At 41.4% G+C, this 13,409-nt stretch overlaps 1 protein-coding gene across 9 annotated transcripts in view; it reads right to left on the bottom strand.

Annotated features, from left to right (window-relative positions):
- The window catches only part of GAS2L3 (growth arrest specific 2 like 3), a 109,143-nt gene that overhangs the window by 19,937 nt on the left and 75,797 nt on the right, over positions 1-13,409 (bottom strand). For 4 of the 9 annotated variants that reach the window (XM_077265589.1, XM_077265586.1, XM_077265591.1 and 1 more), the window contains exons 3-7: positions 9,647-9,708; positions 8,713-8,765; positions 6,172-6,340; positions 5,691-5,809; positions 3,065-3,206 (exon numbers count right to left, since the gene is read on the bottom strand). In XM_077265589.1, the coding sequence (XP_077121704.1) occupies positions 3,065-3,206; positions 5,691-5,809; positions 6,172-6,340; positions 8,713-8,730 (448 nt within the window). In that variant the 5' untranslated portion in view covers positions 8,731-8,765; positions 9,647-9,708. Of the gene's footprint in view, positions 1-3,064; positions 3,207-5,690; positions 5,810-6,171; positions 6,341-8,712; positions 8,766-9,646; positions 9,711-13,409 lie in introns of those variants that run through there. The other 5 variants (XM_077265587.1, XM_077265585.1, XM_077265592.1 and 2 more) reach the window with 5 other exon arrangements.

The following is a 13,409-nucleotide window of genomic DNA, read 5'->3' as shown; positions in this document are numbered from 1 at the left end:
GAAAGAAGGGCTATGTTTTTTGTTTTTTTTTAAACTTTTTTGCAGTCTGTAGCCCAGCCCTTTTACATCGGCTTTGTTTTATATGCTTATGAAAAGAAACCAAAAATAAGTCCCAACAAATGATTCCATTCATAGAAGCCATTTTAATCTGCTAAACTTAAAATATCAAATGTCGCGATTGATACGATAAATACAGTACATATAAATACACACACACAGTTATATATAAGAAAAAAAAAATGTTTGCCCCCAGCCTGATCCCTTATTCTTTTGCATGTTTGTCACACTTAAAATGTTTCAGATCACCAAACACATAAATATTAGACAAAGATAACACAAGTAAATCACAAAATGTAGTTTGTAAATGAAGGTCTTTATTATTAAGGGATAGAGAAATCCAAACCTACAGGACCCTGTGTGAAAAGGCGACCCCCCCCCCCCCCCCCCCTAAAACAAAGTAACCGTGGTTTATCACATCTTTAGGGAGCGGAATTCAAATTCCATAGCCACACCCAGACCTGATGACTGCCACACCTGTTCTCCATTTCTCAATCAAGAAATCACTTAAATAGGACCTGCCTGACAAAGTGAAGAGGACCAAAACACCTTTAGGCTATGAACACATTCAGGAATGTCTGCAGAATTTACCTGAGCAAAACCGGACTTTTTCTGCAGGAAATACACATGCGTTTTTTTGCGCGTTTTTTCTGGAGCTTCCCAATGCAATAATATAGCGGCAAAAACGCGAAAAATCCACAAAATTAATTTACATGCTGCGCTTTTTACTGCAATGAGTTTTTACAAGGAAAAAAACATCATGTGCACAAAAATTGTGGAATGCATTGAAATGATGGGATGCTTAATGTAAGCGTTTAGCATTTTTTTCCTGCGGAAAAAGGCTGAAAAAACAAGAAAAAAAATGCAAAAAAACCTGAACGTGTGCACATAGCTTTAAAAGCCAGACATCATGCCACGATCCAAATAAATTCTGGAAGAAATGTTAAACAAAGTACCGTAACTGAGATCTATCAGTTTGGAAAAGGTTATAAAGCAATTTCTAAAGCTTTGGGACTCCACAGTGAAAGCCATTATCCACAAATGGCAAAAACATGGAACAGTGGTGAACCTTCCCAGGAGTGGATGGACGACCAAAATTACCCCAAGAGCACAGCGACAACTCATCCAAGAGGTCACAAAAGACCCCACAACAACATCTGAAGAACTGCAGGTCTCACTTGCCTCAGTTAAGGTCAGTGTTCATCACTTCACCACAAGAAAGAGAATGGGCAAAAATGGCCTGGATGGCAGAGTTCCAAGACGAAAACCACAGCTGAAAAATAGGAACAAAGGTTAGTCTCAGTTTTTCTAGATTCCCAAGACTTTTGGGAGAATACTCTGGACTGACGAGGCAAAAGTTAAAACTTTTTGGAAGATGTATGTCCCATTGCATCTAGCATAGAACACAGGATTTCAGAAAAGGAACATCATACCAACAGTAAAATATAGTGGAGGTAGTGTGATGGTTTGGGGCAGTTTTGCCGCTTCAGGACCTGGAACACTGTGGTAAATGGAACCATGAATTCTGCTGTCTAGCAAATAATCCTGAAGGAGAATGTCTGTCCATCTGTTCGTGACCTCAAGCTGAAGCCCACTTGGGTTCTGCAGCAGGAAATAATCCAAAACACACCAGCAAGTCCACTTCTGCATGGCTTAAGAAAAACAAAATTAAGACCGAGTGACCTAGTCAAAGTCCTGACCTTAATCCGATTGATAAGCTGTGGCATGACCTTAAAAAGGCGGTTCATGCTCGGAAACTCTCCAATGTGGCTGAATTACAACAATTCTGCAAAGATGAGTGGGCCAAAATTCCTCCAGAGCGTTGTAAAAAACTCAATGCCAGTTATCACAAACACGTGATTGCAGTTGGGGCCCGGTAAGTTTGGATTTCTTTTTCCCTTAATAATAAAGACTTTCATTTAGAAACTGAACTTTGTGTTTACTTGCGTTATCTTTGTCTAATATTTAAATGTTTCAGATCACCAAACAAATTTAAGTGTGATAAACATGCAAAAGAATAAGAAATCAACACTAACACTTTCAGATCACTGTATATATTATTTTAAATGTGACCAAGCAACAGTAAAGATGGCCAGATGTCTAGGAAAGCATAGAATTATGAACATAGTACAGTCAAAGCTGTGACCTGAGCCATTACATCGTTATCTATTCATACATACTGTACGTCAGTGTTCCCCAACAAGTGGCATTAGGGGGCCAGATGAGCCCACCTGGGAGCAGCACAAATACTATAACTGTACCCCAATGACATACAGTACCCTGAGCACTCTAACCCTAAGATCGTGACGTCAGCACTACAGCCTATCAGCAAGCCTGTGTAGCACCCCTCAGAGCTCACCCTCACACCATCTAATCAACAATAATAAAAAGGCTATACAAGTTTTGCATCTCTGGATTTGTACTGACCTTTAGAATCGTGATTCCAGTAAGTATTACAGCACAATGATCACTGTAGAAAATAAAATCCCCAAAACAACTGCACATTTTTTGTGCAATTTCAGCACACTGAGGCCAAACCAGTTGTTTCCAGTACATTGAATGGTACCAATCAAAACTACTTGTCTGCCAAAAAAGCCTTCATATGGCTTTATCGCTGAGACAATAAAAAGGTTATGGAAGAAGGGGTAGGAGGATGAAGGGGGATAGAGTTGCTGTTAAAGCAAACGAGTTAAAGGGGTTTTCCAGGCTGAGAAAAAAAACCTGCAATTACTCTGACACTGTGATGGTCACAATTCTGCAATGTGTCTGGCCATTCATGACCTCACTGCCCTCCAGCAAGCCCAATCTGCTTTGGAGAAAAAAAAGGGCAAGATGGTGCAAGAGTTTGTTAAATTTTGTTACTTTTAAAAGCCAGATATCTGGTGAAAAGGATACAGACACGATGAATTGGCTCCGTAGTCTAACTGTTCTCAAAATATGGAATCTTAATAGTTCTGTTAAATCTACCCAAGTCCACAGAACTATCTAAAAAACACCAACCACTTACCTAGACCTTCAGATTCAAAAAGGTAGGCATCATCCACCCCAATACTCTTACACCAACGAAGAAAGTTAGCTGTATTGTCTCGAGCAAAGAATGACCCGGGCGGTGCATCTTTTCTGCATGGGACCCTCCTCATGGGCATACCCTGCAAAACAGAGAAGTCATTTCAAAAGTACTATACAAAAAATAAGCTCTGTTTACAGTATACCTCAAAAAAGATGGAACCGAGAGGTACAATATCCGACTTTGCTTAGTAAACAGAATGACGGCCATAGGACACCAACATTTAAAGAGCTACATATTTACGTACATATAGATTGAGAACAGGAGAAGGAGTGCCATTTGTAGTGAAACAATTAAACATTAGAAATAATAAAATGCAATTCATAAATGTAAAGGTAATGCATCACCTATCTTTTTCTTGACCGTTCTAACCAAACAGTGAAACATTTTTATCAGGTACTTTTTTTTTTTTTTTATTATTGTAGTCCCCCCCCCCCCCCCCCCCTTTCATTTATTTTTCTGCACTGAATATAGGGGGAGATCAATCAGTTTGGATAGTGGACATCTATATATTAGGTGCCACCTTCCAGTGTACACCTGCTGAAAAGTTTAATTACAAGGTTCAGGAATCAAAGTGAAACTGCAAGATTTCCTTACTAATGACACAGAAAATAGGGGAAAAAGGCATATATTTAAATGGAATATAAGCTCAACCTATTACATACCGTATATACTCGAGTATAAGCCGACCCCCCTAATTTTGCCACAAAACACTGAGAAACCTTAATGACTCGAGTATAAGCCTAGGGTGGAAAATGCAGCAGCTATTGGAAAATTTCAAAACTAAAAATAGATACCAATAAAAGTAAAATTAATTGAGATATCAGCAGGTTAAGTGTTTTTGAATATCCATATTGAATCAATAGCCCCATATAATGCTCCATACACAGTTCATGATGGGCTCCATAAGATGCTCCATATTAAAATATGCCCCATATAGTGATGCACAAAGGTTAATAATGGCCCCATAAGATGCTCCATAGACACATTTGCCCCATACAGTACTGCATAAAGGTTAATAAGTGCCCCATAAGATGCTCCATAGAGACATTTGCCCCATATAATGCTGTACAAATGTTGATTATGGCCCCATAAGATGCTCCAAAGAGATATTTGCCCCATATGCTGTTGCTGCGATTAAAAAAAATAAATAAATAAAAATATGACACTCACCTCTCGTCGCTCAGGCCCCCGGCACTTGCAATATTCACCTAACCTCGCTCCACCGCCGAGCGCCGCTCCGTCTTCCGTGTCCTCTGCACGGACGTTCAGGCAGAGGGCGCGCACTAACCACGTCATCGCGCCCTCTGACCTGAGCGTCACTGCAGAGGACGCGGAAGACAGCGCGGCGCCCAGCGGTGGAACGGGCACAGGTGAATATTGCGCAGTGCTCACCCTCCCCATTATACTCACCGGCTCCTGGCACGGTCCCTGGCAGCTTCCATGATGGTCTTCTCCAGGCGCTGACAGCTTCTTCCAGCGTTGAGCGGTCTCCGGTACCACTCATTACAGTAATAAATATGCGGCTCCATCCCAATGGGAGTGGAATCGCGTCTATATTCATTACTGTAATCAGTGGTACCATGTGCCCACTCGACGCTGGAAGAAGCTGTCAGCACCCGGAGACCATCGGAGATGCAGGGACCTCGCCAGGAGCAGGTAAGTATGTGACACTCGCCGCTCCCCCTCCCCAGCCGACCCCCCTGGGACAATGACTCGAGTATTAGCCGAGAGGGGCACTTTCAGCCTAAAAAAAAAATGGGCTGAAAATCTCGGCTCATACGGTATATTTAAACACCATCTTTCTCATTTACCATTGGTGTATGTAAAAATAAGCTTTGTAATAGCTCAAAGTCATCCTAACTTTCAGATGCCTCATTCCCCTTACACATACTGTAGTAGTTCAGAAACTGCACTTAATGAAAATTAAAAAGAACTGGGAGTAAGGTGAGGTCTCAGACGAAAAAACGACTGAAAAATATGGTACACACCGGCTAATTCTTCTGGATGAAAGGCACACTAGAAAATTTTAAGGAAAGATGCTGACAGAAGAAAGGTGGCACTTTCTAAATTTAAACAATATAAATATTATGTAACACACAAAAACCTAGACAAGAAATAAAAGCAGGTGTCCTCATTGCCACATGATACTTCACTATGAGCCAATTTACCTGGGTGACTATGCACGGCATGCTAGTGCAAACTAACACCTTATATTGTTTGGATGCTGCATTATTTCTGTATTATCTGTATATGTGCATTGCTTCTTTATTGATTACAATTTGACAATGCAGTGGTGGTGTCTATCCATGACCATGGCAAATATCCATTACAATCACATGGCTCTTGGTTATCATGCCGATCATGTGGGTTGTGAACCAGTGCCAGTTTTTGGCTTAGGAAACAGGTTCTGGCGATACAACATATGTTTAAATGTTTTTTTTATTTGGATTTTCTAGGTTTTTGCGTTTGTTACATATTAAATATATTGTTTAAATTTAGGAATTGCAACCGATGTTTGTTACGTCTTTTTTTTTAATTGTATGTCTTAAATGTATACACTTACCACTAGCTCGTCAGCCGTGCAGCATTGTCTCATCGTGTGCTGCACAACATGAATTAGCTGACACAGATGAACACCATTGTCAAGATCATCCATAAATCGCTCCGCTCTAACCTCTACACCTATAAAAACACAATCATTTTTAATAGGTGCTATAGGGTTTATTCATACATTAAAGAATTAACAGCAAAAATCGTGATATGTGAATAAATTACATATTGACCATCTTAATAAAAATGGAATGATCATCTTACATACAAATAATTCCAGTTACGGTAAAGCCAAAAACTGCAGCAGCAACCAACCAGAAAATGAAAAACTCCTCCAAAAAACTTCCCAAAGGAGCAGCATTTAACTTGAGAAATACATTATTTTGAATGCACCAAAAAAAAAAAAAAAAATACAAAAAGACTTGGCCTTAAACACACAAGGTGCTGGTAACCGATTTCCAAACAGTGACCACATTGTGACATCAATGACTTACCTAACAAGCCACTTAACCATATTGCAAGATCTTCCTGCATAGGTACAAGGGAGGCTTCATGGCGAACAGCCAACCACTGATCATACTGAGAAACATCCGACAGACCTGGGCCATGTCTTGGAGTTAGAGGGCTTCTTGGACTTAATGGAAGATCCTCTCCAAACCAAACCTAGACAATACATTAAATTAAATGGGTTTTTTCCCCACTTTAAGAAAAGCGATTCCCAAATCATTACATATGTGTCACTTCATCACTGCACCCACTATACTGCATTCATTGTAAGTACTATATTAATGTAGACTTCGATGTATCAAACCAGAACACATTAGGTCAGGACATGAACACAGCATCGTAACATGGTATCATCATAATCATCATTAAGGCATTATGACATCTTGCTGCAATCAACATTATAGCATTAGGACATCATTATGAACTCTCATAACTATAGCATCATGAATCATGGTGACATCAATATGGAATTATGAAAACCATCACAACATAAATATACAAGAATGCCACTAACACCATCTATATAGTACTAGATGGTGGCCCGATTCGAACGCATCGGGTATTCTAGAATATGCATGTCCATGTAGTATATTGCCCAGCGACGTAGTATATTGCCCAGCGACGTAGTATACAGCACAGAGCCACATAGTATATTGCCCAGCGACGTAGTATATTGCCCAGTGACGTAGTATATTGCACAGCGATGTAGTATACAGCACAGAGCCACGTAGTATATTGCCCAGCCACGTACTATATTGCCCAGCCACATAGTATATTGCCCAGTGACGTAGTATATTGCACAACGACGTAGTATACAGCACAGAGCCATGTAGTATATTGGCCAGCCACATAGTATATTGCCTAGCTACATAGTAGATTGCCCAGCCACGTATGTCACAGGTTAAAAAATAAAAAATAAACATACTCACCTTCCGATCCGAGGGCCCCTTGTAGTTCTAACATACTCACCATACTTGTAGTTCTCTCGCCTGTGCGCGGTACAGGCGGCAGCTTCCGGTCCCAGGGTGTGATGACGTCGCGGTCCCAGGGTGTGATGACGTCACGGTCACATGACATGACCGTGACGTCATGACAGGTCCTGTTCGCGCAGGGCCTGTGACGATGTCGCGATCACATGACCATGACGTCATGGCAGGTCCTTCTGCCATACAATAATTGGTACCGGAACCTGCCGCTTGCACAGAGCGGTTACTGGAGGGTGGTGAGGAGCGGGAAAGGCAGCGGAAGGTGAGTATATAATGATTTTTTATTTTTTTAAATTATTTTTAACATTAGATCCTTGTACTATTGATGCTGCATAGGCTGCGTCAATAGTAAAAACTTGGTCACACAGGGTTAATAGTGGCGGTAACGAAGCGAGTTACCCACGGCATAACGCGGTCCGTTACCGCTGGCATTAACCCTGTGTGAGCCGTGACTGCGGGGAGTATGGAGCATCCGGCCCTGACTGCAGGGGAGTGGGGAGGGACTAATTGGACTGTGCCCGTCGCTGATTGGTCGCGGCAGCCATGACAGGCAGCTGGCGAGACCAATCAGCTAATGAATAACCGTTACGGAAGTTGCGGACAGACAGACGGAAGTACCCCTTAGACAATTATATAGTAGATTATGACGTTATCACAAAGGCTTTATGAAATTGTCAAAAGTACAATGACCACCGTGGAATCAATATAGCATTGTGACATTGTTATTATGAAAAAAGCATTATGGCATCTTGACACTGAAGTCAAAACAGTGTTGCATCAAGATATCATTCGTATATTAATGGGGTCATAATGCCATATTAGTGATATCATGATGATGCAATGGTACATTGATTTCACAATATCCTGATATTATAATGCTATACTGATAATGTCAATGCTATTATTTTTTGTCAGTAATGTCATAATGCTATATTAAAGATGCCAGGATTATATAAGCTCATGATATATTAAATCCATCTATCATTGTGACATCATCATGAGTTCAGAATGACATCATCAGCATAGTATGTATTATGAGGTCACTGACATTAATTGCATATGGTAACGGTTTCAGGAAAATAGGATGTAGTGAGCATGTGTCTGAAGCCCCCATACACAGATTAATGTCCTGCCGATAGATGGGTTTGGCCAACAGTCAAATGTGTATGGGAGCGCCATTGATTGTCGGGGGAGATATGGATCCGGCATGTCTAAATTCGGAATGCTGATACGTTTGCTCTCCCCGAGATAAGGTGTCACCAGCTTCCACATGCAGAACACAGGGGTACTTGGCCGAATGAGTGCTCCTGTGTATGGGTTAGAGGGCAGAGATGGCAGCTAACAGAATGATCGGCCAAAGCATCGTTCAGCTGACAGCCATCTAATTTGTATGGCAGGCTTTACACGCAAGAATTAAAAAGAATGCTTAGGCAAAACAGTGATAAAGCAGTGATGGGCACAGAGTGGCTTGTTGCCGTCAGGGAGTACTAGTAGTTGCAGTATTTCAAAAGCTGTAGTAGTTGTAAAATTGGGGATATTTACCTGAATTGCTGGATTCATATTTATCCTCAGATTACGCTCAATTTCTAAAACTGCTACAAAAAAAAAAATAAAGTATAAAAGTTTACTTACAGATGTAAATGAACTCCAGCTACCAAACAGTTCAATGTATAGGTCCCTGGTGCTTCAGTACTATTGGTAGCTAATCCAAGGGAGCAGCCAACTATGAGCGCACTGTTAGTCCAGATATATAGGACTTCCCAACAAGCAATGACGATAGCGCCCATGTGGAAGGAAAACGGAATTTGATTTACATTTGAAAAGCACCAAGGATTCAATCAGTGTTCTATAGGAAAGTGAACATTACACGGAGGAGCGGTGATATTCAGCGGCATTCATAGTGTATGAGCCACCGCCGGGTACTGACAACCAGCTCATATTCAAAAGCATGGAAGCGGATCTGTAGTTCTCAGCAGCCATTACCGTTTACTGAACTGTGCTCATCTTGACAGGGCTGTCCGGTTATTTCAGATAGATGATCTATCCACGAGATAGGTCACTGATGCAAGATCCCCACTGATCTAATACCAAGACTATAAGGTAGCGATACCCCACATTTTATGGCTAACATACAACTGCCTAGTGTAAATGAGCTTTCATTTGCTTCCTATAATATTAGGGAGTACAATAATTAACCAGTTTTAGGACAAGACCAGACCCTTCTTCACTGTATAAGGCTAGAGCGGTCACGGTTGCGAGCAAACGCTGAGTCAGATATACTTAGAAGGTCTACGCCTCAGTCAGGGTGGATGTTAAGACATTTGCCACCATATATATCTATCTCTGGTGAATGTCAACCAAGTATTAAAGGCTATATTTATTGTGGGAAAGCTCCCAAACTCAGTGTGCTCCTAGCCTTATACCTTGAAGAATGGCTTGCTCCAGTCTCGAGACCAGACCCAAGGAGAAAACTCACCTGATCTTCAGGAACCTTTCAACATGGGCTGTACTACAAATGAACTCTGGCCGCCATGACCTGTGGAGAAAAACATTACACAGATAAATGAACACTGCTTAACTATATAGCTAACGAGCAAAACTAAATTAGCAATAACCCTCAGAGGACTATGGCTACATGAAGTAAGAACTGTGTGCGCAAAAGAAGAACGTCACTTTTACAAGTGCTGATTTTGTAGCTATGTTCTAAAGCAGGAGTTTAAGGGCTCGTGCACACTTTGCGGTTTTTGCTGCGGATCCGCAGCGGATTTGACGCTGCGGATCCGCAGCAGTTTTCCATGCAGGGTACAGTACAATATTACCCTATGGAAAACAAAAACCCGCTGTGCCCACGATGCGGAAAATTCATTGCGGAACCGCTGCGGAAAAGAAGGAGCATGTCACTTCTTTCTGCGGATTCCGCAGCGGTTTTCAACATGCACCAATAGGAAAGTGCTGTTGAAAACCCGCAGAAGAAACCGCAGGAAAATCCGCAGTGAAAACCGCTGCGGTTTTGCACTGCGGATTTTCCAAATCCGCAGCGGAAAAATCCGCAGAAGAATCTGCAATGTGTGCACATACCCTTATACTTTTATTTACTTTGGTTTTGCTTGAAAATATACCAATAACTGATCAAAATGTCTAAAGAGATCAGAGAGGTAATCCGGGACCACACATTAGCATCCAGCTCCATTACACACCATTAGTGTAAGAGGAAAAATGGACACCAGAAAAATGACTACAGGTTTCCAAGATCCACAAGAACTTCACACATTGGCATTTCACAGTCCGATTACAAAGCACAGACCAGCCATGGTCGTACATCTTTCTACTTCATCAGGTTTTGGTACCAAAAACGCAGCAAAACCCGATACCTGCATTTTTTCCAAATTTTTTTTCACCCCACCCATTGCTTTCAATGGGTGAAATAGGCTGAAAAAAAAATCTTGAAAAAAGAGACATGCTTCATTCTGCAAAACCCAAGGCTTGGCACAAAATACTGGGCACAAAAATACAAGCTGTGTGCATGAGATTTCTGAAGTCCCAGACTTTGTGAAAAACAGTTCAAAATTTTCATAAGAAAACACTTAAAAAAATGCAACAAGTTTATATCTCCAGTCTCTGAGACCCGTCACTTTATGACTATTTTCTGCAGTCAGTGGTGCAGTTTGAGGGTCTTTTTTTGCGTGGCCTACTAACATTTCTTTAGTTTTATTTTATTGAAAATGAAATTCATTTTAGGGAGGCATGGTGGCCAAAAAAAAATAAATTAATGAGCTCCAGTTTTTCACTTTACAGACGTTTCCATGCAGGTTTATTATTTTTATATGTCTGACTTTTACGGACAGATAGTTGTAGCACAGGTAGCAACAACTGGGTATGGTGCAGGATTAGCTTATTACACAGGTACCGGGCATGGGACATACTATTACGTTCTACAGGGACCTAAACTAAACCCTGAAAAATAACTAGATGGCATTATCACTCCAAACTTTACAGTCAACAATGCAGCCAGACAAGTAATGCGCTCCTGGCATTCACCAAACTAGCCCATTAGACTGCAAATTGAAGTACGATTCATTGCTCCACAGTTTCGACCGCTCTAAATTCCAGTGGTGGCATGCTTTACACCACTCCATCCAACACTTATTGTGCTTGGTGATGTAAGACATCTGCTCGGCCATGGAAACCCATGCCACAAAATGCACTATGAATTGTGGTTATGCCAATGTTACTGCCAGAGGAGGAGTGGACTGTGCAGTTATTAAGTCAGAGCATTGGTGACTTATGCACTATGGGTCTCAGCACTCAGTGACCCCACTAACTTTACGTGGTCTCCACATCATGGCTGAGTAACTGTTCTTACACTTTCAATAACACCAATCACTTTTTCAATAATGGATTACAAACTGGCTTACCCCAGTGGTGTCCTACTTACAGGACCACGCTTTAGAACAGGCATTCTTTCACAAAAGTAAAGGCAGACTGCATGATCGGGGCTGGATTTTACACACCCATGACAATGGGACTGATGCTTCCCAATACCCATGCCAACTTTACTGGCGACCAATGCCGTTGGGTCATTACAGTATAGAAAGCTGACTGCATCTTTCCAATCAACTACTTCTCTTCAGTTGAAAGATTACGTTCCATTTGGGACCTTTTCACATTTTCCAGAGGATTTGTTCCTGTAACAAACCCACTATTCATGCATCTGGTAGTAAACACTGGGAATGCTTCTGCGAAGAGTCAGTGAGTGTTCGCTTTCCCAGCCCCATGCTGGACTGGAAACATGCATGTCACTACACCCACACAAGCTGGCCGAGCATATGAAATCAGAGAGACACGGGGTCAGATATTTAGGAATGGCACACAGAATAGAATACCACATTTGTTCTCGCAGCACGATTTCCATGCCTTTCTGCACATGCCACATCATTTCATTATAAAAAAAAAAACAAGTTCAAAACAGTGTATGAGATCACACAAGCCTCAATTATGGAGGTCCGGTGTACTGGGATAACAGCCAGCAGCTGCAGTCATATGCGTGAAGGCTAAAGGAGTTTTAGGGACATATATAAAATCTAACCGTGTAATATACTCACCTTATCTGCTCCGTTTCACAGTTCCAGTACTAGTCACATGACTGACTATATTCCATTTACTTTTATCATACTTATGATCATGTGTCAACTGACCGCTTTGTATTCAGTTTCTTTCGAGACCAGTAGAGAAAGTCATCAACTTGTGATCGCAAGTGCGCAAATCACACATGAGTAGTGAGGGGTGAACCCATGGACATTCGGGTACAGCGGGTTAGGCCGAACAGTTTAAAATAAAAAGTTTTGTTTGGGTACCAGAACCCCATTCACTTAAATGGGGGACCCGAACATGAAGTGTTTGCGATGCATGATCAAGCGGAAAACACTGCCTCTCATCAGTGGTAAGATCGTTGCCGCCGGTCAGAGAACTACACCTCCCTGGTTGTCAGATGACAGCATGAGCCTGCAGCTGTGACCGCAGGTAACGATCTTACCGCCAATCAGAGGCACTGACCAGAGGTACAAAGTGTGCTTCTGATCACTACCACTATGTTCCCCATCCCTGCTTTAGGGTATGTGCGCACATTAACTATTTGATGAAGACATTTCCGCTGCAAATAATGGAGTGTTGACAAGAAAAACTCAGCATAAAATGAGTTTTTTTCCCCATTCATTAAAATAGGTGAAAAACTTCTAAAGAAAAAAAAATTGACATGTCGCATATTTGGAACGGCTTCAAATCTGCAAGAAAAAATGTAATCTTATTCACTTTGCTGGTCCCGGGAAATCCTTCAGTTTTTGCGACAAAAACGCAGCAAATATCCAAAGCCCTCATTCACTCATCTGTATTCACATATGTGAAAAAAAAATAAAAAAATCTTACTAGTGTCAGTATTTTACGTCAGTGTGCTGTCTGCAAGAAATATATAAATTACCGTACATATTGTCTCCTATACTTTGTAACATTAAACACAGTAAGTGCAGCACACAAGTGTCATCCATGTGCTATATGTTTTTACAAACCTATAGACTTGCATTAGCCTTTTTAATCTGAGATACTGGAAAAACGGACATGTGAATTGCACCATAGATTATAAAGGGTGCGCGTTGTATCCTCGGGAAAAAAACCAAATCAGAAGTAACATGTACTTGCAGCATGGCCATCTGAATGTGGCCTTAAACGGTGTAGTACGCAGGGGG

This window comes from Ranitomeya variabilis, chromosome 5 (genome assembly GCF_051348905.1).
Source record: "Ranitomeya variabilis isolate aRanVar5 chromosome 5, aRanVar5.hap1, whole genome shotgun sequence".
NCBI lineage: Eukaryota > Metazoa > Chordata > Amphibia > Anura > Dendrobatidae > Ranitomeya > Ranitomeya variabilis.
The sequence above is the reverse complement of the archived record's forward strand: the minus strand, read 5'-3'. Positions and strand labels throughout refer to the sequence as shown.